Here is a 25,792-nt window from a genome sequence, read left to right on the forward strand (position 1 = left end):
CAAAATTTCAATTATTAATTACTTATAACTGCATACATGATACAAACATGCATCTCCAATTATTACCGAACAACACCAACTAACACAATTAAAATATACAAACTACAGTGAATTGCGCTTTCGTGCTTTTAAAAGTATAGAAGTATTCGTGCTAGTAATTTTTTAATCGTCGAATCGTCTCAAGATTCATATAGTACTCATAAAAGAGACTCAACGAAACACACACTGTTAATAATACTATACGATTTGAGACGATTTCATGGTTAAAAATCACAAACACAAATAGTGATATACTTTCAAAAGCACGTGAGCTCGTGATCACCCATGCACTTAATTAAATACTTATTAATCAAACCCCATAAGTGAAGTTGAAGTTGGCACACGTAGTCATCCTCCCAAACAGGAGCGAGCTGTATCCCAATTTCGAATTCTCAGGTTCGAATAACGAGCAAGAAATTGTCCTCCATCTGAAACCCTGCCGATCACCACGCGCCGCCGCGCCGCGCCCCTCCGTTCGACGAACGCCAAAGACGCGTTCTCCGCGCCCGACCTGCTGCATCGAATCTCGCCCCCGAAACCGTCCAATTCTTCCCCCCCTTCAGCATCACGTCGATCTCCGGCACGCCGTATCCGAGCCTTGTCGACGCCAGCCCGCTGCTGTTGAAGCAGAGATCGAACGGCTCCGTCGCCGGCATCCGCTGGATGCCCGTCGTGGCCGCGCTGTACGCTTTCAGGAACGGCTCGTATATGTCGCTCCGAAGCGCCGTGTACGGCTTCACGGTGCTCAGCGCCACACCGCCGTTCCCGCGCTTATCGAGTGCAAGTGCGTCGGGCGGTAACGGGACTTGTTTCAGGGCAATCGCGATGTGCTCGACGTCGATGTAGTACCCGGGGTTCGTAGGGTTCTTTATCAAGGAAGTGTATTGTAAATTGTCACTGATCGCTGACAGTATGGGCGGAAGCAGGTACAAAGGCCCACTCCCGAAGAAGGCCACGCCGATTCCTCCGCCCGGGAGGCAGAGCGCGAATTTGTTTGCGTACTTGGCTTCGGCCGATAGCTGTTGCGGTAGCGACAGTTCCGACCTGCCGAGGCCGACTACGCCGGAGGCTGAGGCCGGTAGGGATTGCAGTAGGCTTTTGATCGAGCACGAGGAGATGAAGTCGGAGAAGGCGATCGAATACTTCGGGTTTTTACCGTCGGTGGCGTTGGCGGTGACGGTGGTTAGGGTTAGGTCAGCAGGGGCGCAGAGACCCGTCACGGGGTTTACCGGGTATGCGGTGCAGTTGCAGTGCGGTTTGTAGAGATCAGATGGAGGGCGAGAAGTGTTGCTACTGCAATTCGGAGGGCGGAATTCGGTGGCAGCTGCGCAGGTCTTCGATCCGCAGGCGACAGTCGGGTGGTCGGGGGCGCAGAGAGACCAGATGAGGGGGCCGGCGAGGTCGACGACCGATGGGCGCCGGTTGTCGATGGGAATGGTGTAGAGGGAGGTGGTGGGATCTTTGGTTATGGGAGAGACTAGGGCTTTGTAAGGGGGAGGGGATGATGCTGTTAGGGTACAAAAGGAAACATTAATGGTTATTAGATAAAGGATATGAGGGAGGATTAAGAATAGGGTTTTGGCCATCTTTATGTTAGCTTGATTACTTAATCGTTCAAAGCAAAATGGAGATGGAAATAGGAAACACATGCATGTACATATTTATTATATAAGGATAATGTTAATCCATATATAGATGTCAACATCTAACACACACACACACACACACACACACACACACACACACAAAAGAAAAAAAAGAAAAAGAAAAAAAAAAGAAAAAAAAAGAGACAGGTGGATCGGAGCCCATGGATTTAGATTCACAACATGGCGTGGAGTCAATAATTACGAGCGGAAGCTTCTAGGAGCGTAGAAGAATAATTAGTGGCTTTAGATTAATGGATCACGAGATAAAGGTGTAAAGCTATTTAATTACATATAATCGAATTATTTTTGCACAAATTATGCTTATTCAAATAACTTATTTTGACATACAAACTTAGACGAGCTTAGTTACTTTTAACTGTAAATTTTTTTTCACCTGTAAAAAAAATAATTAGAGTAACAGAGTGGAACAAAGATTAACATACATAGCAAAATTTTCTCTTGGGGCATATCATATCAACCTTTTTTTTCTTTTTTCTTTTTTCTATTAATGCAATCATAGGAATCAGTCAAAGTTTGGCATTAATATTCCAATGTAGTACACAAGTATCCAAAAAAAAGTCAAAAGTCAATAAAAGATAATAATGTTAAATAATTTTCTATCTAGCTCTATCAAATCAAGGTCGAAAACGTGAACTAGACTCACGAGCGAGATTCGTAGGCCTTGCCAGCTTATAAATCTTTCGTCAATTTGAAGATTACCCGCAGAATTAAATGATTGTGATGCATAAATTTTTTTAAAAATATATAAAAAATTAAATATGTCGTGTATTGCACGCACAAATATACTGTTGAAGTATTTGATCTTCCTAATTTTCTATGTTGCTGTAAAAGAAGTATTTTTAAACTGCAGTAATAAATTCTCCAGAATCGGATAAGCTCAGTGGACAATACTAGCAGGTTTATTATGTACGAAAGTAATTATTAAGTAATTTAATTAGTTGGCAATTTGGACACGTTGCATGATGGGTGCATGGCCACCACTTATAGCGGTATACAACCTGGCACAAGCTCAAATGCGTGCAGTGCAATGCACGCGCCATTCATTATTAGATACACGCATCTCTGCACCTTTACTAGCAGATCTAACAAAATATAAACTCTTATACTGACCGTACCTAATGTAAGTAGTACAAAATTTAATGGCTAGTATCTGAGATCTTTAGTTCAAATTATAATTGATTCATATTTTTAGCTAAATTTATTTCTAAAAAAATAAGCGAAGCAGATTGCGTACTATCTTTCTCTCTAAAAAAAAACAAAATATAAACTTTTTTGACCTTATTTGATAATATAGTGGTTAAAACTATTATTTTTATACTATAAAAAATTTAAAAAATTTTAAATCGCTTACTAGTTTTTCTCTCTTCTAGTATTTTAAATTACGGTTGGAATCACCACCATCGATTGTAACTGTAATTTTATAGTATAAAAAATTTAAAAGTACTTTTGAATTTTTTAGACTGTCTAATTATGTTTTTAACCACTATATTATTAAAGTAGGCCCATATTCTGTACTCATGTTTCCGCCCTAATAGATGTCAATGACTTGGGGATTAAAAGCTACAAATTGTGCACATGCATTACTTTTGACTTTCGTTTTTCTTTATGTATAGATATATGTAGTTGTATAGTTAATTTGGCTCTTTCCATCCAATACAAGATATATCCCCTATATTATCACGCATGAAATGCTGATTTTGGAGGGTTAAATGTGATAAGACCAGATTGTTCCACCTACGTACCTTTCAATATTTTTCGTAAACTTAAGCTGTTCGAAAACAGTAATTCTTTTAATATTTACATTTTCACAACTTAATCACCATCAACAATCTCACCACCCTCATCTAGGCATAAATATTAATATTCTCCCCTCTATATATGACTCCCTAATTCCTCCCACCCTTATCATCAAGATGTCTCAATCTCATTACTCTCCTCTCTTACTCACCCTTACCACCTTCCTCCTTTTTATCATCTCCACTTCACTCCCTCCCACTTTTGCCCATGCCATTCCCATAAATACCCTTGTAGCCCCCATACACAAACACTCCCCCTCCTCTCTCTACACTCTCACTCTAAACTTCAATAGCCAATATGTCATAGACCTCACCACCCCCACCTTATGGTCTTCTTGTCCTTCCAACCATCCAACCACACTTTGCAGCTCCCTGCAATGCGCCGCCGCCGCCCCCCGTCAATGCACTCGCCTCCGGGGGGGCGGCGGTGACGCTGGGCACTACCCCTGCACTTGCACTGCGTATCGGTCGGCCCCCACGACCAACAAATGTCCCTACGGGGACTACTTAACCCTAACCTTGACCCCGATCATTCTCTCCGGCCCGTCTGTCGTCTCCTCTTGTTCGACCAACAATGCGATCCACCCCGCCCTACCGGTCGGTGCAACCGGCATTATCGGCCTCGGGAATTCGCAGCTGAATTTTCCGTCGCAGCTCTCTGCGCAGCTCAAAATCCAGAACCAATTCGCCATCTGCCTCCCGAGCACGACTGCCGCCCCCGGCGTCGCATTCTTCGGATCGACGAAACCGTTCCGCCTCCTCCCCCCGGATCTTCCGGATCTAACGACGCTTTTATCATACACTCCGTTGATCAAAAACCCTAAGAACCCTAACGGCTACTACCTCGACGTCGAGGGCATTTTGGTGAATAACCAGCCCGTGCAGTTTTTGGAGCGTGTTCTCGAGTTCGACTGCCTCGGCCACGGCTGGGTCGTGATCAGCACGACCGTGCCGTACACGACGCTGCACAGCCGCGTCTACCGCCCGTTCCTCAAGGCGTTCGTGCGCGCCACGAGCCGCATCCAGTGCGTGCCGAAGGTGAAGCCGTTCGATCTCTGCCTCAACAGTAGTAAACTGGGATCGACGCGGATGGGGTACGTACGATAAAACAACCGTTGTTCTTCAAAAACTTATATTATTTTATATTCTACAAAGTTTATTATATGGTGCGGTTGAAAAGATTCGAATGCGGAACTTTTACTCAGATACCATAAATAAAAAGTGACTATTGCAGAGAGAACGATATTTTAACATTTTATATTTTACAGATACGGTATAGCTCAAATAGACGTGATGCTGAAGGGAGGGGAAAAGTGGACGATATTCGGCCGGAACTCGCTGGTGCAGGCGGGGCCGGAGGCGGCGTGTCTGGCGTTTGTAGACGGCGGGCCGCGGGCGGAGCAGGCGGTGGTGGTCGGGGGATACCAGCTAGAAGACCATCTGCTGGTGTTTGACCTGGACAGGTCTAGACTCGGGTTCACTGGTAGCTTGCTGGGGATTCGGACTGGGTGCGCCAGCTTCAATTTTACCGTTGGGGTTTGAATTTTAAAATAAAATTGCTAAGATGCAGTTTTTCATTAGTGGCCGTTGCGTGGAAGTTAGGAATGTGCTTAGCTGTATGATTGGTTCAAGAAGAGTAAGAAACTCTTTGTTGACACTCCAAACATATCCACAATATAATAAATACCCGCACTTCAAAAAAAATATTATTATATGAAGCATCTGTTATACCAATAAATTTTATAATTATTTTTAATTTTCCGATACTCTACGGCATCAGGACTTCAAAAAATTCGAACACTTTTAAACATCAGAATATATTTTACTGGTGTTGGTATATACGTGACGACTTTTTATTTACCGACGCTTTCAAAATTAATGGTAAACTATTTTGAAACGCCTTTAAACATCATTAAACGCTAAAAAAAATTCTTAAATATTAATTTTTTTGTAATGAAAATACAATAAGATAAAATTTTGTGAGACGCGTCTTACTAAGGATGCGCGCGCCACTTCCTACCGTCGGATAACATCTGCGTTTTAAAGATTGATGAATGGGGTTCGGACCAATTTGGGCCTGGTTAATTTGGATTTGGGTTTATCTTTCGAATCCGGCTTCGAATCCATGTAAATGGGCATGGATTTGGGCTTCACATTGCGTCTGGCCCAAACCTGGCCCTAAAAAAGATATTCAATTCTTAGATAATCATAAAATAGTACTTTCCCTCCAAACTCGGTAGGTACATCCAAGTACTACCAAAAGAAAATTAATTGATCTATAAATATATGGTGTCAAAAAGTATCTACTTTGTTTGCAGCTTTTGATGGTTAATTGGAACCTTCAAATGGTTACATTGGGATGGTGGAATAATTAAAAGGAGACAGCTTTACATTACAGCTGAGCTTTTATCTTAACTGTAATTAAGTGTCTTTTCTTTGCTTTTCATAATTAGAATACAATATCCATGATAACACTCACAAAAGATGCTTCTAAAAGTGCGAAGTCTTTGTTTCTCTCCTTTTAAAACATCATATTTGTGTGTTGGAATCAATCTAAGAACAATTTGAGATCCACGGAGAAAGTTTTTTGAGTAGGCACCTTAATGCGTGCACATCATAAGTGTATATACGTGTATCATAAAATATTCTTTATGAACTACCAGAAAAATCTGGTGGTCAAAAAATGTGCAAGCATCGAAAGATAAAGTGACTTTACAAGCACCAAGGAGATAAATTTTGGGCCATTATCCATGATTTAATTTGTTTTGCTTCTGAAATAAAATATTATAGTTAGAAAATTTGCACACAAACTGCAGAATCCTACTACTGCTATTCAATTAACTGCTTAATTTTTAAACAAAATAAACAAATGTTTCAGCTTGGTCCCAGTTATAAGACAACTAAATCCAAAAAGAAATTAAGTACTATATGTTGTAGTTGATCAAAATCCTTTGTTGTTGACTTGGGTTAAGCTAATCCAAATCAAATTAAAGTTCCAACCACTCGCTTAATTAAACTGCCTAATTGGCCGATTCTCCTCCGCAACCAGAATTATCCAACCACAGAGGCGCTTTTGGCTTCATCAGCAATAGTTAGTAGATCCCCTACAAGACAATATGTAGAATTTTACTACTTCCTGGTCACATACAAAATAAGAAAAAAATAAAAAACATGTTTAGTTCCCAAAAAAAACCTTTGCTTTTGCTCCTACCTGCAGTCTTTTTAACACTAAACTTGGTAATAAAAAATGCCAAAAATTTGCTCAGTAAAAAATAAAAAAAATATGATATTTAATTTTTTTTTAAGAAAAAAGGTAGCACGCTACCCACTTCATTTATTGAATTGATAAACTAAGCTACAGAGACAAAGCAGTTAGAGCCTCGGAGGGAAAAAAAAAATGATATTTATTAGATTGAAAAAGAAGCTTAACTTCTGAATTTCGAACCTCACTGCAGACCTGAAAAAGTTGTTAAAAGGATTTCAATTTAGTGTTTTCTAAATTTGTGCCAAATTAATACTTAATTAAACAATACTTTAGGTGCATTTTCTTTTTTTTTGTGGTTGCCACTAGTATGTTCAATTTTTGAGTTTGCAATAAGTTGGTTAAATGGAGGAATATGTTGTTATTTTTAATTATTTGTTTATTTTTCTATAATTGCAGGCTACAGAGACTTATAAATACAGGTCGTGAAATCTCTCCATCTAGCTACAGAGATGATTCTTGACGTGAAAGCATTTCATTCATTGTTCATATAATTCTGAAGCTACTGTCATGAACAGCAAATAAAACAGTTTTGTATATATCAAGGATGTTCTCTATTAAATTGTTATTTCTGATTCTATGTTTCAAAAGTGAAGTTAAATATAAATTCTTAATAAATAATAATCAACTAGAGTAAGCGATGATGAGTGAGTGTGAAAGACTAAGGCAGCGTTTGGTTAGGGGATAGGGATAGGAATAGGCCCTTATCCCCCTTTTTATATCCAAACACTAATTTTTTTACTTGAGAATAGTAATTCTCGGTTATCCCTACCAACATTTTCATTTTTTATATAAAATTATCTAAAATTGTTCTTATTCCCGGGAACAACCTAATTTTCATCCAAATACTATTTTTTTTATCCCCATACTTGTACCTATACCTGTAATAATTAGTTCTTACTTATATCCGAACCAAACGGTATCTAAGGTTATAGCAATTTTTCCACAACCGGTGCTGGAGCTTAATATTTTTCCAATCCACATATTGTAGTCCACACGTCAATTTTTGTAGTCCACATCATTGAAATCTTTCTCACCCGTAAGAAAACAACCTCTCTCTCTCTCTCTCTCTCTGGTCGTCTAAACCCCCAACCACCACACTTCAATTCCTACATACGACGATGGAGCAACCTACAACGACGTGCTCACCAAACCCATATATCGCTGCTATTACCGTTTTACCCTTCAAATGACGGTACGTATCCCGAATCACGGAGGGCAAAATCGTCATTTGACGGGGACGAAAAGGACACGTGCCGGTCACCGGTCGCTTCTCGTCCGGAACAGGCGACTGGTGCAACCGCCTCCACCAGTCCCTACGACACAAGTAATTTTCCCACCGCCCAATTCAAATTAAAAAATTTAAATTTAAGCTAAAATTTCTGTGACAAAACAAAATTACGGTGTTAAAAAAAAACACGAAAACTAACGTAATAGTAAAGAAACGGACCATCCGGTGCCCGGCCTCTCCCTACCGTCCGATCTTTCTCACCGAACGAAAATTCAAAACCCAGATGTGGGTCCCACCTTCATTACACGTGTCGAATATTCATTTGATTTCTACCGTGTTTCACCGAAGCGCCAAATCTCCGGATCCTGTTTTACTGTGGTAACGCCGTAACGGCAAGTCGTGCAGTAAAATTCACTTCGATCCCGCCCCCCCATCCTCTCTAATTTCCGAGAGCAATAAAAGTGTCGGAAGCATCATCGTTTCTCTCAAATTCAGTTCCAATTTGGGGGATTCTCACCCCTTTCGCCATTTTCGTCTCCTTCCTCTTCGTCTCCTTCCTCCTCCTCTCCCCATCTCGAGCACTATTTAGGGTAGACATTTCCGTGGCCGGGAGGTCGTGATCGATCCCCTTCGCTTACTAGTCAAGAGACGTTCACTTCCGTTTCTGCTGGCCTCTGGATCGGGATCAAACGAGGTGTTTGTCGAGCGTAGAGATGGGGCAAGATCTCGTGGAGATCCAACCTCGGGAACTCAAGTTTACTTGTAAGTTGGTGCGAGATTCTGTGTTTTTTTTTTAATAGCGATCGGTGATTTAGTTGTGTTTTATGTGAGCGAACGCTTCGGGGGGGGGGGATTGGGGATTGAGGAGTGGAGCTGATTCTTGTGGTGTTAGGCTGTTGTTGTTATTTGATTTGGTTTTGGGAATTTATGGTGATAATGGTATATAGTTGGGTTAATTTTGTAGGTTTGTTCTCGAATCACTTTGCAATTTGCGTAGTGTGAGTTGATTGAATATTAGGAGTAAAATTTGTTAAAGTAAATGCTTTAGGATTGATATATTGATGATTTGTTACAACTGTTTAAATTTTTTTTGTAAGATTTATTGTTCTTCTGTATCAGAGGGGTGATTGGGAGAGGAATTTGGACATATTAAGGATTGTATTAGTAAATGATAAATTGTGCCTTTTTGGAAATATACAGCCGATTTTGACGACGTTTACATATTACGTTGGAGAAAGAAGAAATCCATTAGTGGTGAAGAAAGAGCTGTACTCTTTATCTTTCGACTACTCATTTAAAACTTCCATCCAAGTATCATATATCCTACATCAAAAAGTTGTAATATTTTTCACCAATTGCTTAACAAAAAGCGTTTTCTTTGTTGCAATTGTAACATCTCTTTGTTTCCTTAACCATTCATATTCTGTGGGTCAGAGTTTTGAAATCAGAGCAACTATATAATTTTTCGTTATTTTTCTCTTTGCTTGGGCGTCCTTGGTCTACTTGCTTTGGTTTTCCATTTGGAGAGGTCAAACTGTCTTGACACATGCTGGTCGCGAATAGCAATTAAACAGTCGTAATAAATGTTGCAAGTAAGATATATACGTTTATAATATTGAAGCATGTATTTGAATGGGAAAAAAAAGAGAGTAGCAAAGGAAGTGCATTCAAAATGGAAATAGATTTTGTCAGAAAAGAATAAAAGTGTGCAGCGAGCTAAAAGGGTAAGCATGGGCAAGAATGAGTTGCTCTTTGCTTGCTTGAGGAAGACACTCTGATGCTTTCGTATCCAGTTGACTCTGATACCTATCCCATAACTTTGCGTATCAGTATTTCATGCTGACAAATTATAATCAGTATCCGTTCCACATTCTAGATATGGAAAACAGGGGAAGAGTCCTTTTTAACTCAATTTAGGAAATTTTGAGACTTTTGTTAGCGGTAATGGATATGCTGCAGAAGCTTGCACTTGTTAAAAATCTTGCTTTATTAATAGCTTTTTACTCACCCATGGATACTATGTCAAGTGGTTTAGCCAATATTACGGAAGTGCTGTTCACTTGGTGCTAATTTTTTTCTGCTATCCTCTCAGGTCGTATGCTTATTTACTTGTTGTATCAGCCGAGAATCCAGAGATCATGAACATTTTATCTTAATGTGCTTTTCTTCCGAATCTTTTTTCTATTCAAGGAATCAGGATTCGGTGTCCATTTTATAACTTGATTTATGACTGACAAAAATAGTGCTTTTTTTGTTGCTAGTTGAATTGAAGAAGCAAAGTTCGTGTTCTATCCAGCTTTCTAATAAATCCAATGAATATGTTGCATTCAAGGTTCATGTTTCTCTCTCTTTGCCTTCTCTTCACATTTACATTTTAGAACATACAACTGGAAGGACCTGCAGAAGTCCATATGTTATATGTTTTGTTTTGTAGTTTGAGCCGTCCCTTGTAAAACCTTATGATTATTGCAAACTTCTCAATTTTTGTATTTCAAAATCTGAAGTTCTAATTTACCACTCTTCCTGATTTTCTTTCAGCTGTAATTGCTCAATCATCATGTTTCTTATAGTTTCTGTTGTCTTTCTCTTCGCATTAAAAATTACTGTCTTATTAGCATTGGCTTATGATTGAATTTAGTCTATGCAATGTTCATCAATAATTTTTATCATCACAATCATATAGTGCGATTTTGTATTTTGCTTGTAGCATCGTGAATTCGGGATCTAATTAATCTTACATTGTCCAGGTTAAAACTACATCTCCCAAGAGGTATTGCGTGCGGCCAAATACAGGGATCATATTTCCGAGGTCGACATGTGATTTTACAGGTAGAATCTACTTGTATTACTGTTTTCACTCTTGTACTTTAACTGGAGACTCCTGTTAAAGAAGCTGAAACTTCTTGCTAATTGGAAGGCATCTTGATCAGTTGGAGATGTCCCATTTACTCTCAATACATTCAGATAATATGATAGCTACTTTATGTTGTGCTGATCATATAATCTTGTAGCTTTAAGATATCTTATTTTTGACTTTGTCTTCCATGACCCTCGTAGTTAATCCATGCGGTTCTTACCTCATTCTAATTTATATTTTAACTGGTTTGACTGGACTTCTTGCACTGCAGTACAAAAAACTATGAGGCACCAAAAAAGTCTCTATCATTCTTTTGTTTTGTTTTGGGTGAAAGGTATCTAGTGTTACATAAACCCTAAAAAATGATTTGTATCTATGGTGCAATGATGAGGAGTTGAACTAGAAAAATGATTAAACAACAAAAATGTGTTTGCCATCGGAGGAAGAAAACAAAAGAAGATTATGTCATACGGTTCACGAAGCGTCTGTTCCAAATTTCTTATTGAGTAGTTAATGCCAGTAAATAATTCCTCGCATTACTGTCAGCTCTCATTGTTGCCCTCAAAATAAACTTATAATTTATTTCTTTCTCTGGGAACGTTACCATATTTGTTGTGCTTTCTCTTGTTAACTCTCTCAAGTTATTATTCAAGCAGAATGGACCTCCTTCTTCATGGTTGCTTCATTGCTTGTTCATAATTTGTTCATTCATTTCAATCTAGTTACTATGCAAGCGCAGCGGACAGCTCCACCTGATATGCAGTTGAAAGATAAGTTCCTGGTTCAGTGCACTGTTGTCCCATACGGTAGTAAAGATGAGGACATTGTACCTGCTTTCGTAAGTGCATAGATCATTGTTTCAAATCGTTTCTTTTTCCTTTCTCTTCCCTCTTATGAATCTCACTGGTTTTCATTTTGCAGTTCTCCAAAGAAACTGGCAGATATATTGAAGAGAGTAAATTGAGGGTTGTCCTTATTAGCCCACCACACTCTCCAGTATTACAACCTATTAATGGAGCTTTGAATCAGGAGCCAGCTTTTGAAGTTCCTGTATTGAAAGAAACTCCTGTTGTGAAAGAAACTCCAGCTATAGAAACTCAAGAAACTCAAACTAGAGAAACTCCAATTATTCCAGAAGAAATTCCTACTGTTTTAAAACAAAGTTCTGTTGTTTTGAAGGAGAGTCCTGTTTCGAAAGAAACTTCTGTTTCAACTGATAAAGCATTGAGCAAAGTTGAGAACTTTCACCTGTCACATGTAAGATCTCTTCTCTTTGTTTTTCTCATTCTTTTGTTCTCTTTATATGGGAGAAATTCAAGCTTCATTTCGGCGTGATAATTGCATGTTACCTCAATTCTGTTAAATTAGTATGAAGGTAATTGTTGTGCTTGATTGCATGAATTCAAGCTGAAAATCCATTTGTGGTAAAGATTCAGTTTGAACAAATTATAAATGTGGTTCTTTTGCTTCTCTCTTCAACTTGCTGTTTTCCTTTGCAGGTTACAGAAGATGTTCAGAATATGAAGGCAAAGCTTAACAATCTTGAATCAAAGCTAGATGAGGTCAGTTGATCAAGCGACGGTTTATGTTTTCTTTTTTGTTCTAATGCAACAACAGCCTTGATATTAAATAGGTAGTATTATTCCTTGTTGCCAACCTTGAAATCTGGTAAATATCGTGGTTTAGTTACTTTTAGTAAGGACTCATGCTTAGGAATAATACATATATGTCATCAGTTAGGGCAGGTAATGTTAGATATGCATGGGCGGGGCATCTAAGCAATTAACAAAGCTATTCAACTGCTTAGTTGATTATTTTTACTCAATTATTTCTCCTTTTATCTCCTTGTGATCACTTCAGAGAAGACATCTTGAAACAAGATCTGCACAATCTAAGGTACTTGCCCATCTTTGCAGGCTGAGCAGATGATCTTTAGGCTGAGGGAAGAGAACAAATCAACCATTCAGGAGAGGGATAAGTTGCAACGAGATATGGTGAGTTGTTCTATGTAGTGTTAAAAAGTTAAAGAGTGTCACCTTCCTATGGTTAAGAGTGAAACATGGTATAAAAGGAACTCTGGTCAAAGTATAAGGATGTCAAGGTATGATGCTTTGCAGCAATGGGTCCTAAACAAACAATGAGAAGACTAAAAGAGGACATTGCTGAATCACCCCGAGCGCGTGCGCGTGCGCACACACACACACACACAAGAAAAAAACATATGAAAGCCAGTCTTGTCAATCAGCCTCTGATCCACAATATGATTGATTGTAGACATAGTATTTACTTAAAATGTCTTACAATTTACGTTCTTCTTACTTCCAGTTCATTCTTTTTCTCTTGTTTTATACTCTTGGTCTCTTATACCATCCCCAATTCGTTCAGGTATTTCTGAAAAGGAAGTGTGCAGCACGGGCTCAAGTCGGCTTTCCTTTATCGTTTGCAATATTCATGGCACTTGTCGGCATGACACTTGGATTCCTATTGCAGTTATAAATAACGCCGAAACATGATTCTGGTTGACTCCGATCTGGACAGTGCATTATGCTACAGTAGTTGAGATTGTTAAGTGGTCTCCTGCGACGGCCCCGACTAATCGGGGCATGTTTTATCTTAATACTTCTGATGGTTTTGCATCAGATGGAAGAACATGTGTTTTGGTCATTTGCATGTAAAGAATACCTTTCATTTTGTATAGAGGGAGAATTCAGTAGTTCATGTTTTGGCACCCTAACTTCGGATTTTTTCTTTTTTTCGCTTTTTCTGAACTTTGGATTTTTTTTTTTTAAATCTGGGCTTATCTTGCGTTGTACACCAACTTTTATAAAAGCTTCAATTCCTCTCGAGACCTCTGATGCCTTTGAAAACTAAACTCGATTCTATTTTTGTTAATTTGATAAAAATAATTAATTTATTAAATTTAGATTGATTGCTGTTGGATTTAAAAAGATTTCTATGTTAGTTGATTAAAATCAATTAAACAAAAAATAGTTCTAAGTTGAAGGAGACTTCAGAAATGAGCAGTAGTTGCCTACGCTAATGTAGATACCAACTATTAAACTTTTTGTCACTTACGCTAGAAACAGCCGGTGGCAAATGCATGTGTTGACTCTCTCTTCATGCATGCCATGCCACATTTTGTTTGCCTTTTCTTCTTTAAATTTCCTGTAGCATTGTGACAAGAAAAGTTAGATAGATGGATCGTGGGCCTGGGCCTGGTTGGGCTCCAAGTTTGGGACCAGGCTTTGGCGGCTTCTTAAACAATGTCAACGGGTCGGTTTTGGGTCGGATTTTTAAAAATTCGAATCCGAACCCAAAAACCAAATTAAAACCTGTATCCATACTCGAATCCGGCGGATTTTAAAAATCTATACCGTTGAATGAAGATTTAAGAAATAAAAATTATTAAATATTTTATATATTATATAAATAAATAAAAATAAATTATGTATATATATAATTTATTCGGGTTTGGGTTCGGGTTCGGATCAGGTTCGCGTTCGGGATTGGTAAATAATATTTCGGTTTCGGATTCGAATAATATTTCGAATATCCATATCGATTGACATTCCTAATTAATCATTGTTCAGAATTTCTCGACTTTTATTTCATATTGACTAATACAAAATTAACCACATACAACAGAAGCTATCGCCAAATAATCTGTTTCAACATCTAAAACAAACTCCTTCATGAACTTATATTCTTGACAAGCTCGCTAAATAAAGAATAATGCTATGTCCAGCCCATTTTTAAGAATATATGAGAGTAGTTACTATTTTTGAGCGTTACATGCACACCATTATGTAAGTTATATAAATCATCTCTTGATAATATGGTTTATCAGTCGTATTAATTCTACTTTCATTTACTCTCTAAAAAATATATATAATATTAATTCTTAAGTTAGAAATTAAAAAAGATGCGGTTTTAATTGAATGAGATTCACACAATCCAAGCTTCATTTTCACATATCTATTTTTTACACCATTTGGCAACAGCTCCATGGGCAAAAATCCTTGGCTTTTGTCTCCATCCTCTACTACTCTCCTCCACCTCATTCAATGAGGCCGAATCTCAGATACAGTTATACTTCCCATGCAGATATTTTCCTCTATGCCACTAATAACACCTATAAATACCCATATATAGAACTCCTCATTCACATCACACAAACCAAACAAACAAAAAGGGAGAAAACAAAGAAATCACTCATACCAAGTTTCCAAAAAGAAAAAAATTTCAAGCACTAATTAACAAGTGGATATGGGAAAAATGAGGATTCAGTGCCTGTTCTTGGCCTTGGCAATTGTTGTTACATTCTTGCTGCTGCACAGTCACCAAGCTGCTGCTGCTGCAGCGGAGTTATCGGACGACGAGGAACTGGCGAAGGAGGTGGTTTGCAACGGAGATTTGAAGAAACTGTTGTCCAGTTGCAAGAAGTGCATAAAGAAGGGCACAGACCAGGTCGATCCCAAGCCCGCGTGCTGTCGCACCGTTAAGAAGATAGATTTGCTGTGTATTTGCCAAAGTATCCCCCCGCGCTTCGAGAAGAAGATCGATATGGAGAAAGTCGTGTACATCGCGGAGAAGTGCGAAAAGCCGATTCCAAGCGGAACTAAATGCGGAAGTAAGCCTAGCTAGCTACTCATTTTCTTCTACTAAACACCATTACTTAGCATAGTTTGTTGTTTTTATTTTTTTGTGGTTTTACTAATGATATCAATATTGCCTGTGTTTCAGGTTATACGGTTCCGATGATTTGAGCATCAATCAAGAATTGGCTGAGAGAGAGATAGGCCTTAGTTCAGAAATAATTTACTATGGCTTAGAAAGTACTAATTCAATCAACAGTTGTAATCTTAATTGTTAGTTTTTCCTAAATGCTTTTCATGAAGTTGTTTTATCATGAAGTTGTGCTGTTACTTTGGGATTATAAGTGATCTTTATATATGTATGTGTGGGTGGTTTCCTAAACTTTCTATATTCTTCTTAATTAGAGCAATTAATGGATGGCAAAATCATCTCTCTCTATCTCTTTCTCCCTCTTCCTTAATTAGATTGGAATTATAAGAGGATCTGCATTACGTACGATAAAAGGTATTCTATTGCAGGATAATATAATTACGATGCAATTTGTACGGTCCTCTTGCATGGAATATAACGGAAAAGTATTTAACTATATATTTCTTTTCCAACTCTATTTAACCCAATATCTTAGATCGCCGTCAATATCAATCCATTTGAATACATACATTTTAGTTTTATATAAAAGTATATATGTCTTGTATAGGCTAATTAGTAGATGCAAATTCGAGGTGTACACGTGAACACACGCATTTGAATTTCGAAGGGGCATCTATGCCAAAAATAAAAAAAAGAAAAGAAAATGTGATTACAAAAGTTTTTGGACCCGTGTAATCTCGCCTATGTACCTATTTATGCTTTCAAATACGATATATCCCTGTTTAATCAAAAAAATCAAAAAAAAAAGAAAGTTTTTGGAGATAATATTAAGAAACATAATGCAAAATAGCATGCAAACCCCTCAAAATATGTAAGAACAAGTTAAATCTGACCCTACTACTAGTGGGTCAAAATTCTCTTGACTAAGCTCAATTCACTTAACATATGAAGGTTTTTATTAGATGGTCGATATAATTCGTAAGAACAAGTCATATATGTTGATAAATCACTAGTTTATCCACTTGTGATCACTTCGGAGAGATCCATACTCAATCCTAGCACCCAGATTGAAAAAGAAAAGTTGCTTTTATTTTTTCCCCTGATTGTAGTCCAAAATTTGTTTGTGAATAAGGTAGAGATTGGCTAATTTGTAGTCTCAAATCCAAAGCTCTAAATTTTAATTTTAATGCAGTGATTAATCATGGCTCCAATCAGCTCCTTGGAGAGCAGATTATTTCCAATCTTTATGTCGTGTTGACTAATACAAAATTAACCACATACAATACAAGCTATCACCAAATAATCTGTTTCCACATCTAAAACAAACTCCTTCATGAACTTATATTCTCCACACGTTCACTAAATAAAGAAAAATGCTATGTCCAACCCATTTTTAAGAATATATGAGAGTACGTAGTTACTATGTTTGGGGTTTACATATATCATTCTATAATTAATTAAGTTGTTTAAATGATCTCTTGATAATATAGTTTATTGTTCAATCGTATTAATTCTACTTTCATTTACGCTCAGAAATATATATAATATTAATTCTTAAGGCAAAAAAAATATGCGATTTTAATTGAATGAGATTCACACAATCCACGCTTCATTTGCACAAATCTATTTTTTCCACCATTTGGCGACAGCTCCTTGGGCAAATATCCTTTGCTCTACTATATATTCTCTCCTCCACTTCATTCAATGAGGCCAAATCTCAGATACAGTTACAATTCCCAGATATATATTTCCCTCTTTGCCGCCAATAACACCTATAAATACACATAAAACTCCTCCTCATTCATATCACACATCCAAATACACACACACACAAAAAATCACTAACAACAAGGTCCATTGTTTTCTTTAAAAAAGTAGAAATAAGTGTGAAGATGAGAAAAGTGAAGATTGAGTGCTTGTTCTTGGCATTGGCATTAGTCGTTTCAGTCTTGCAGCTTCACAGTCACCGAGCTGCTGCTGCTGCTGCTGCTGCAGCGGAGTTATCGTCGTCGTATGATGATCCGGAGAAGTCGATGCTTTGCAAAGGAGATCTGAAAAACCTTGCGTCCAGTTGCAAGAAGTGCATAAAGAAGGGCACGGATCAGCATGTCGATCCTGCAGCCCCTTGCTGCCGCACCATTCAGACGATAGATATGCTGTGCATCTGCCAAAGTATCCCCCCGCGCTTCGAGAAGAAGATCGATATGGCGAAGCTCGCGTACGTCGCGGCGAAGTGCGCAAAGCCTATTCGAAGCAAAACCAAATGCGGAAGTAAGATTAGTTACTCAATAACTTCTACTAAACACAATTAAAGTAGTGTTGTTTCTTTTTTTGGTATTACTAATGATATCACTGCCTGTGTTTCAGGTTATACGGTTCCCATGATTTGAGTATCAATCAAGTTGGTTGGCACACAGAGAGAGAGAGAGAGAGAGGCCTTTTATAATTCAGAATAATTTACTGTGGCTTTTAAAGTATAAATTCAATCAACAGTTGTAATCTTAATTGTTGGTTTTTTCCTTCCTGCTTTTTATGAAGTTGTGATGTTATTTTGGGATTGATGATCTTTATATATATGTATGGGTGGTTTCCTAAAGTTTCTATAATCTTCTTCGTTAGAACAATGGATTGGCGAAATCATCTCTCTCTCTCTCTCTCTCTCTCTCTCTCTCTCTCTCTCTCTCTCTATCCCTTAATTAGTTTGGAATTACACAAAGGGAGCATTACGTACAGAGAAAAAGTACAACAAAAAAATATTTTATTTTTCTAATAATACAACTACAATACAAGTTGTACGGTCTTAATGAGAATACGGAGAAATATTTAACTACATATTTCTTTTTCTAGAATGTTTAATCTAATATCATCCACAATCCCTAAAGCAAGTGACAAAGATCTAGTTGGTATCTAAGGTTCCAAGTTCGAATCCTAGTTGATTCATATTTCCAGCTAAGTTTATTTCTAAATGAAATAAATGAAGTGGGTAGCGTGCTACGTACCTATCTCTCTAAAAAAAAAAGTTTAATCTAATATCGCTAGATAGCCGTCAATATCAATCCATTTGAATACATTTCAATTTTATATAAAAGTATATGGCTAAATTATATAAAACTTTTCCGACAAAATCCAATTTTTCACTTCCCTCTGTCATTTACATCAGTATCCCACCCGATGTGGGATTATTGGGAGGCGTTACAAACTCTTTCTGTTTAGACCCTGACGTCCTCGTCAGGTCTAAACCCAGACAGATAAATAGATCAGGACCATAATTATCAGACGATGTGAGATTCTAGAGGTGGCTCCTACAGGTTCAAGAGGTGGCTCCCACCAAATCCGTTAGTATAGCACTTTACCCCGTATAGCATTTAGCTCTCACACTTCCGGCTAATATTCGACTCTGATACCAAATGTAACGATCCAACCTGCCATCGATAATAACTGGTTAGACCCAAACAACCGGCTCAAAATGCTTAAGTCCAGCTATTATTACTAGCGTGCGATACCTCATATAAACTGATCGGAATCAATATACCATCCGATGTGAGACTAGTAGGGGAGTTACAGTATATATAGTATTATTATTATTCATGAACTTATGTACTTGTGTATGTATATCTTCATTAAATTAGAAGTATTACTTAGTGTACCTAACATATTTAGCTAAGAATTTGACGATTAGTTCTAATATTTTAAATTTGAAATCTAAGCGCTTCATATTTTTATGCTGAATTTATTTCTAATAAAAAAAAATCGGCAACTTACTATCTTTCTCTCAAAAATAAATAAATAAATAAATTAGGAGTGTTGCAGTGTCCACTCGGAGGAGTAGATTGGAAAACTATGTGAACATTTAATTACAATATTATAGATTTTACACACTGTTAAAAGAAAATAATTATTTTATCATGCATTTTACTTTTATCTACTTTTTAGGAGTGCATATAGTGTTATTGAACAATTTTAAAAAAAATTAGTGTTACTGATTTTTTGCACTTTTGAAAATTAAATATAAAAAATTCCCCTTCAATCTTAGTGGTGTTACCACGTTACTCCAATTTTAATTTTTTATCATTCATAAAATATTTTAAAAAAACTCTTAAATATCATTTCAAAAGCCAAAGCATGGGTATCTTATATAGTAAGAAGAGGAAAATAGTTTCTATATATATTTTCTCTCGTCTTTCAATAATCAACTTATTGTAGTTACTTTAAAGACGTGCTGCATATAAAATAGGTTAAAATATATAAAAATTATTTGAACTATAAACCATTTTGATTCGACTACTAAGTATTTCAAAATTTTGATTTTATTATCTAACCTTTCAATTTATTTAATTTGACTAATTTGATGACTCTTCGAATATAAAGTTTTGGTTTAGATTTTATAGTTTCATAAATTACATAGAATAACTAATTAAACTTGTAAAGATTTGAGTAACTCTTTAACTAAACTTATTAAAAAGGATAAATAATAACTTATATGAAAATTAAGAAGAGTTTTATGCTTAGTTTCATTTTTCTTGATATATTCCTGGGTGTTTCCTGCATTTTCCCCAACTTGTTTTAGTCAAATGAGATTCACACAATCCAAGTGATATATCAGTTCACCAAAAAAAAAACAACACACACACACACACACACACACACACACACACACACACAGATTACCATATCTACTCTTTGGGTGGGAATCCCTTACTACTACTTAATGAAGCCAAATCCCAGATATACAAATCCTTTAAAAATAGCCAAAAAAATTTTAAAAAAATCTTAGCTATGTATACATCACAGAACCAAAACATATATACATATAGATACACATCACTAGAGAGAAGAGTACAAATTAAAAGTCCAAAAATTTCAAGTACTAACAAGAGATCAAATATGGAAAGAGTGAATGCCAAGTGCTTGTTCTTGGCCCTGGCAATAGCTGCTACAGTCTTGTTTCTTCACAGCTGCCGAGCCGTGGCGGCCGAATTGTCTGTGGATGAGGAACCGCAGGTGAGGTCGTCGAAAATATGTCACGGGCACCTGAGAAGGCTATTGCGCTCCTGCAGGCCGTGGATAAAGAAGGAAGGCGAGCCAACAGATCCCCCGGACTCGTGCTGCACTACACTTCTGATACTAGATGTGCCCTGCATCTGCCGCGACATCAGCCCCTACTATCTGAGGATCATCAGCATGAAAAAGTTTGTGTCGGTCGCGCAGAAATGCGGTCGGCCAATTGCAAAGGGAACGAATTGCGGAGGTATATATGTTACCTTATTTGTATATCCATGTTGTTTCATTAAACATCACTTAGTTAGCATTGGTTTGGTTTGGTTTGGTTTGTTGTATTAAGCATGATTTATACTAGTGGTATCTTTATTCCTGATTCAGGTTACATTGTTCCAAGGGCATGAGTATCATCAACCTGCTGAAGAGAGAAGCCTCTGAAATAGTTTACTATGAATCGAGTATTCAATGAGAAGTTGTGATCTTACCATTTGGATATTCATCCTGCTTCTAAATAAATGGAAGTGTTATGAGGTTATACAGAGATGGTGATCTTTCTATAATGACTGTGTAAGTTGGTTCTTCAGTAATGTTGAAGTGATCTTATGCAACGCATGCTTTGTCAACTTATTTTCTTATTATCTATAAACATAATCTGCGAAATAATCTCTCTCTGTTACTAGACATACTGTATCGGAGTTAAAAAAAAAAAAAATCACATGTCCTTTTTTGTGCGGATCGGATTGGGGAGGTTGCAGAGAACAAATAATGTTGTAGTTTGAGACGAGACACGATACAAAAACTCTGAGAACCAACTGATGAGCCATTATTTCACAAGTTCATCGTATTAAGCTGTAGTACAAGAAATACTTCAATACAGAGTTCAAATACTGTAGTAATGCACTGCTATATGAAATGAGAGCAATATTGTATAACATAACAAACGGCTATCTCAGCACACTCATCTTCTTTGTTTCCGCCTTTTCGTCTTTTCGTCCTTTCACCAAAGCAAGCATCAATGCATAATTCTTTGGACTACACTTCATCTAATGAGGGAGCACCGGCGGAGGAACCACGCGAGTGTTGTAGGATTGGCAGTGGCTACACTTTTGACCGATAATGTGGAAGAATACTTCAGTTGTGTCGTTGCAATCGTTGCAGAGGATCCACACCTACAAAGTAGTAAACAAATAAATGTAATAATTAATACCACTCGGAAAAGAAAATTTTGTGTTATATAGACTTCATCAGAAGCTTGCAGATGGATCAGTTCCTGTTAGGGCTTTCAGTTGTGTGCCAAGGCTGAAGGGGTACTATTTTTAAGTGTTGCGTGAGAGGAAATGCAAAAAAAAAAGAAGAAAAAGATGGTTGTGTTCAACTAAAGCTAATCTTTCTGTACAAAAATAAGAATCAAAACGGATGGTTGAAAACATGGTCATTAGCCTGGTACTTAGGAACTCTGTCAATTTGATACATACACTACATGGCATCGCCACACTCAAATAAGGGCCTAATTTGCCTGACTAGAGCTTTTGCAGTAAGTGTTGTTTAAATAGAGTTGTTCATAAAAAGACTAACAGTTATTCATTTCAAAATTGCCTAGTAGCTTCCAGCTGCTGCATGAGAAGCTTAAAGAAGCTTCTGCTTTCGGGGCCTAGAAGTCATTTTAGCTTCCAGCCACACCATAAGCTTCCAACTCCATGCTTGCAATATGCCTTGATGCTGCTTCTCGGTGAAGAGAAGCTATTCCAAAAACCAGTCTGAATAGACACTATTTAGATGATTATATCTACCAATTCAAGTCAACAAGTGCCATATCTAAAAAGTAGAGGAGAAAAATCACAGACCTTATTGTAGCGATAATTCTCTGGCATTATTGTTGCTTCTATCTGCAGAAAGTGAATCTTTTGGTTCAATGTTTGAACCATGTACATAAACTAATGTAACAATATGAGAGGTAGTCTTCAAACATGAAGAGAAATCCACATATACATCAGCAGTGTATATAAGATTGTGGAAGACTTTAAAGAGACTTAATTGCCTAAAAAGAGAGATCATTCAAGAAACCAAGAAAATAAAACGCAAACCATAGTAGAAGTTTTTAGAACTTGATTTTTAATGTTAAGAGATCTGTAAAATAATCAAAGAATATCTTATTTTCGAAGGTGCCACGATGAGGAAAAGATTCGCAAGACCCTGAGCAAATCCAATGTGTTCATTTCCAAACTACCAGGAAAAGGTAAAATTAAGCTAAAACAGTGGATGATTACATGTATAAGAAATCACTAACATAGTTTGGCGTAAACTATCATTGAATGCTAAATTAAGGGTTTAAATTGCTTCTGAGTGCGATGCCAAAGTTCATTCCAACAACCTAGTTACCTAAAATGAACTATTCAAGAAAGTGAAAAGAAGGGCAAATGCAGCGATGGGCCAACTAGTCGTCATAAATCTCCAAAAGATTAATGCTACAACAAAAGCAAATCATGCAACACCATTTGATAAAAAATCAATATCAAATTAAAAAAGTCTTTTGTACCTCCTCATCCAACGTCCTCCACATCCTTGACATGTCAACAACTGACTTGGAGCATATAGGACAAGAGAACCTGGGTGTGAAAACCAAAAATCATTACAGAAACCATCGTTTGTTTTCTTAAGAAGCAGAACTTTATAAAAGGCTTGTGGTACAGAGTATTCAAAGGCAACAAGGAAATTACTTCTCATGCTTTATCATCTCGTAAAGACATTCAGCATGCATCGTATGGCCGCATCTGAGAACTGTTGTTTCTTTCAAAGAATCAAACAGGTACTGCATCACAGATTCTAGCAGTAAGAAATCCTTAAATTTTAAAAATTCTAAAAAGAAGTTGCTACACACCTCATAACAAATGGGGCAGTGGTGTCTCATCGAGTTTTCAATGCACGGATGATTATCACGCAAGCCAACCGAGTAGCAGGATCCTGTATATAATCAACAGAACAAATTCTCTCTTGAAGGTAAACCAGTTTGCAGCAATCTTGGTAAAGAAAGCTGGACTTCTAATATAAAAGCGCAAAATCATAACATCGTAAGTATCTAACATCTCCTATTCACACTTACATCTTATAGTTGGCCGACTAATTCACCAAAATATTCACTAGTACACAGTTACAAAGAAATTCACTAATACACAATTTTGGGTCATAAATAAATTGAATAAAATTAAAGCTGTACCAAAATATTTCTCACGTATTCTTTACATACATGTATCTATAGCTGTTGTACTTCTTTTGGACTTTGTTGAAAATTTCGCCAAATTCAAACTTCTCAAACTTCTCAAACTTATGACTATATTCTTGGTTGGTTACTCATTCAAATTAAACCCACGCATTAGAATGAAATAATACTTACCACACTTCTCGCAGTGGTAGAACCTCTCCTTGCCACCAACTCTGTTTAAGGATATCACAGAAGGAATTAGCTCAACATCAGTAATTTTCTTAATATAATTGGAGATAATAAATTCCTTCGAGAAAAAAGAATCGAGCAAAAGTAAACTGCATCACCGAGTCCTCAGCCATTTAGGATAGTTTCAGATCGGTTCCAAAATATTATCAGATTCTCAAAGTTTCAATTTTTCCAATGAGTTGCAATATCAAATTAACTAAACGACGGTTTTGGAAAAAGGTGAGATTAAAACAGAATGCAAAGGCTAGGGACCAAATTGTAGCAACTAAATGGTTGAGGACCAAGCTGAAACCTAACCTGCAGATGCCGCAATCGTTGCAGTGATACTGTCCTTTGTCAATCTACATCGAAACACAACATCATAATCAAACAAGATGACAATTCAAGACAAACATACTTTTCCAGAGAAAAGAAAGCAATACGAGACGAAAAGAGAAAGAACAATCCTCACATCGTCGTCGTAGAATTTGCACACTTCGCAAAAGTACTCCCCCATATTGACCCCGCAATTTGCGCACACTTGCGCCACCTACAAATAACTCTGCGTCGCTATCAAAACTACATTATCATCACTTCTCATCACGACTAAGATCAAAACTTACCGGCTGCTCGGTGTCGCAAATAACACAAATTACCTGCAAAAGAAAACACATTCAGATTCAATTCCAAATGCCCCCACAACAGCAACAAAAACGAAAAAAAAAAAAAGGAAAAAAAAGGTGACAGCGCACAAACAAATATTCGAATAAGAAAACGCACCCTCTGAACAGCTTGGCGATTAAGCTCGTGCCGATCTTTCTAGGCCAAGAGCATCATCGAATCCGACCAAACAAGCAATGAATTATGATAAGCGAATCAAGTGTTCGACGAAATGAGTGAGTGAGAGAGAGAGAGAGATAGATAGGAGGAGGGGGTGATTACAGTAGATTCGTTGTGGCAGTGGCGGCAGTGGAAGATCTCGTTGCAGCAGGGGGCTCGAATCCTGCACCTCCTCCTGTAGTGCTTGCATCTGAAACACCATCGACAGCATTGATTTAATCACTGCCACAAAACTCCAAAGATTTTGATTTTACAACCTAGCATTTCAAATCCTTTGATTTGATCATCATCTTGTGGGATCTCCGACGCTAACCATTAATCTCTAAAACTGAAGCCGTCAGAAATACATAATCAATTCACTTAAAGTGTACTGGCACAGCACCAACGGAGCTCGACTATGATTCGACTTAACCGTCCTCACGTTATTTCGAACATAACTCGGCCCAAGCTAAAACTAAAGAGCGAAGGATTAGAGAATTAGAAACAAACCCAAAACCCATCTTTCCGAAGCCAAAGCGAGATACGTCGGAAGAAGTTTCCATTGTCTGGGGCTTCATAGTGATAGGAAGACACACAAAGAGAGAGAGAGAGGTGTGGGTGCTGAACCTTACAAAAGGAGTGTCATGAGCTTTATATATCTCTGTAGATGGGAACGAGGAGCTTCGCAATGACGTCTCATTAAGAAGTTTAATTCGTTGTCACGTATTATTTTTATCTTATATAAAAGTTATAGTTCTTATTTTTAAAATTTAATTTTTTAAAATAAAATTAGTATTAAAACATAATTTTTTAATAACAGTAGGGATCCAACGAGATATTTTTATTATGTCAGTGACTTAATCAGGATTATCTTGGCGTTGGACTCATATCAATATTTTTAACTAAAATTTATTTAAATTTTTATAAATTTTAGGATGAAAGATGTAAAATCTATACTCTCTTTTTTGAACTATACAAATAGAATAACCCATCTAAAACATTAAAATATG

At 37.3% G+C, this 25,792-nt stretch overlaps 6 protein-coding genes across 7 annotated transcripts; 4 read left to right on the plus strand and 2 right to left on the minus strand.

The window, feature by feature from the left end:
• Positions 1-482: 482 nt before the first annotated feature.
• Positions 483-1,685, minus strand: LOC109704080 (basic 7S globulin 2-like). Its single transcript, XM_020224811.1, has one exon. The coding sequence runs from the start codon at positions 1,623-1,625 to the stop codon at positions 483-485; it is 1,143 nt and encodes a 380-aa protein (XP_020080400.1). The 5' UTR covers positions 1,626-1,685.
• A 1,934-nt stretch (positions 1,686-3,619) lies between these two features.
• Positions 3,620-5,216, plus strand: LOC109704082 (basic 7S globulin 2-like). Its single transcript, XM_020224812.1, has 2 exons — positions 3,620-4,596; positions 4,771-5,216. The coding sequence occupies exons 1-2, from the start codon at positions 3,620-3,622 to the stop codon at positions 5,042-5,044; spliced, it is 1,251 nt and encodes a 416-aa protein (XP_020080401.1). The 3' UTR covers positions 5,045-5,216.
• Positions 5,217-8,443: 3,227 nt separating this feature from the next.
• LOC109704086 (vesicle-associated protein 2-2-like) lies at positions 8,444-13,586 on the plus strand. 2 transcript variants are annotated; one of them, XR_002214163.1, is made up of 8 exons: positions 8,444-8,757; positions 10,257-10,327; positions 10,743-10,824; positions 11,575-11,690; positions 11,774-12,109; positions 12,352-12,414; positions 12,713-12,846; positions 13,238-13,586. XR_002214163.1 is itself a non-coding variant. In XM_020224817.1 (8 exons), exons 1-8 carry the CDS (start codon positions 8,709-8,711, stop codon positions 13,346-13,348), a joined length of 906 nt encoding a protein of 301 aa, XP_020080406.1. In that variant the 5' UTR covers positions 8,453-8,708; the 3' UTR covers positions 13,349-13,586. The 2 variants fall into 2 exon arrangements, 1 of the variants encoding a protein (XP_020080406.1); XM_020224817.1 differs by having other exon boundaries at positions 8,453-8,757; positions 12,769-12,846.
• Positions 13,587-15,118: 1,532 nt separating this feature from the next.
• LOC109704083 lies at positions 15,119-15,618 on the plus strand. The gene is made up of 2 exons (XM_020224813.1): positions 15,119-15,482; positions 15,596-15,618. Exons 1-2 carry the CDS (start codon positions 15,119-15,121, stop codon positions 15,616-15,618), a joined length of 387 nt encoding a protein of 128 aa, XP_020080402.1.
• Positions 15,619-17,430: 1,812 nt separating this feature from the next.
• On the plus strand, positions 17,431-17,928 carry LOC109704084. The gene is made up of 2 exons (XM_020224814.1): positions 17,431-17,809; positions 17,906-17,928. Exons 1-2 carry the CDS (start codon positions 17,431-17,433, stop codon positions 17,926-17,928), a joined length of 402 nt encoding a protein of 133 aa, XP_020080403.1.
• Positions 17,929-21,331: 3,403 nt separating this feature from the next.
• LOC109704079 (E3 ubiquitin-protein ligase MIEL1-like) lies at positions 21,332-25,422 on the minus strand. The gene is made up of 12 exons (XM_020224810.1): positions 25,293-25,422; positions 24,906-24,993; positions 24,744-24,782; positions 24,587-24,619; positions 24,436-24,513; positions 24,282-24,325; positions 23,928-23,968; positions 23,415-23,497; positions 23,254-23,345; positions 23,073-23,142; positions 22,381-22,422; positions 21,332-21,705 (listed from the first exon to the last, which is right to left on the minus strand). Exons 1-12 carry the CDS (start codon positions 25,358-25,360, stop codon positions 21,580-21,582), a joined length of 804 nt encoding a protein of 267 aa, XP_020080399.1. The 5' UTR covers positions 25,361-25,422; the 3' UTR covers positions 21,332-21,579.
• Between the last annotated feature and the right edge of the window lie 370 nt (positions 25,423-25,792).

Source organism: Ananas comosus, unplaced genomic scaffold (assembly GCF_001540865.1).
Source record: "Ananas comosus cultivar F153 unplaced genomic scaffold, ASM154086v1, whole genome shotgun sequence".
Classification (NCBI taxonomy): Eukaryota; Viridiplantae; Streptophyta; class Magnoliopsida; order Poales; family Bromeliaceae; genus Ananas; species Ananas comosus.

What these genes read in the sequence shown, in the direction of transcription:
- LOC109704086 (XM_020224817.1), top strand. Translation starts at nt 8,709, where the DNA reads ATGGGGCAAGATCTCGTGGAGATCCAACCTCGGGAACTCAAGTTTACT. An exon ending in TCGGGAACTCAAGTTTACTT is followed by an intron (nt 8,758 to 10,256) that starts GTAAGTTGGTGC and finishes TTTTGTTGCTAG; the next exon opens with TTGAATTGAAGAAGCAAAGT. An exon ending in ATGAATATGTTGCATTCAAG is followed by an intron (nt 10,328 to 10,742) that starts GTTCATGTTTCT and finishes TACATTGTCCAG; the next exon opens with GTTAAAACTACATCTCCCAA.
- LOC109704082 (XM_020224812.1), top strand. Translation starts at nt 3,620, where the DNA reads ATGTCTCAATCTCATTACTCTCCTCTCTTACTCACCCTTACCACCTTC. An exon ending in CTGGGATCGACGCGGATGGG is followed by an intron (nt 4,597 to 4,770) that starts GTACGTACGATA and finishes TATATTTTACAG; the next exon opens with ATACGGTATAGCTCAAATAG.
- LOC109704084 (XM_020224814.1), top strand. Translation starts at nt 17,431, where the DNA reads ATGAGAAAAGTGAAGATTGAGTGCTTGTTCTTGGCATTGGCATTAGTC. An exon ending in AAGCAAAACCAAATGCGGAA is followed by an intron (nt 17,810 to 17,905) that starts GTAAGATTAGTT and finishes CCTGTGTTTCAG; the next exon opens with GTTATACGGTTCCCATGATT.
- LOC109704080 (XM_020224811.1), bottom strand. Translation starts at nt 1,625, where the DNA reads ATGGCCAAAACCCTATTCTTAATCCTCCCTCATATCCTTTATCTAATA.
- LOC109704079 (XM_020224810.1), bottom strand. Translation starts at nt 25,360, where the DNA reads ATGAAGCCCCAGACAATGGAAACTTCTTCCGACGTATCTCGCTTTGGC. An exon ending in GCAAATTCTACGACGACGAT is followed by an intron (nt 24,326 to 24,435) that starts GTGAGGATTGTT and finishes GTTTCGATGTAG; the next exon opens with ATTGACAAAGGACAGTATCA. An exon ending in AGAATTATCGCTACAATAAG is followed by an intron (nt 21,706 to 22,380) that starts GTCTGTGATTTT and finishes ACTACTTTGTAG; the next exon opens with GTGTGGATCCTCTGCAACGA.
- LOC109704083 (XM_020224813.1), top strand. Translation starts at nt 15,119, where the DNA reads ATGGGAAAAATGAGGATTCAGTGCCTGTTCTTGGCCTTGGCAATTGTT. An exon ending in AAGCGGAACTAAATGCGGAA is followed by an intron (nt 15,483 to 15,595) that starts GTAAGCCTAGCT and finishes CCTGTGTTTCAG; the next exon opens with GTTATACGGTTCCGATGATT.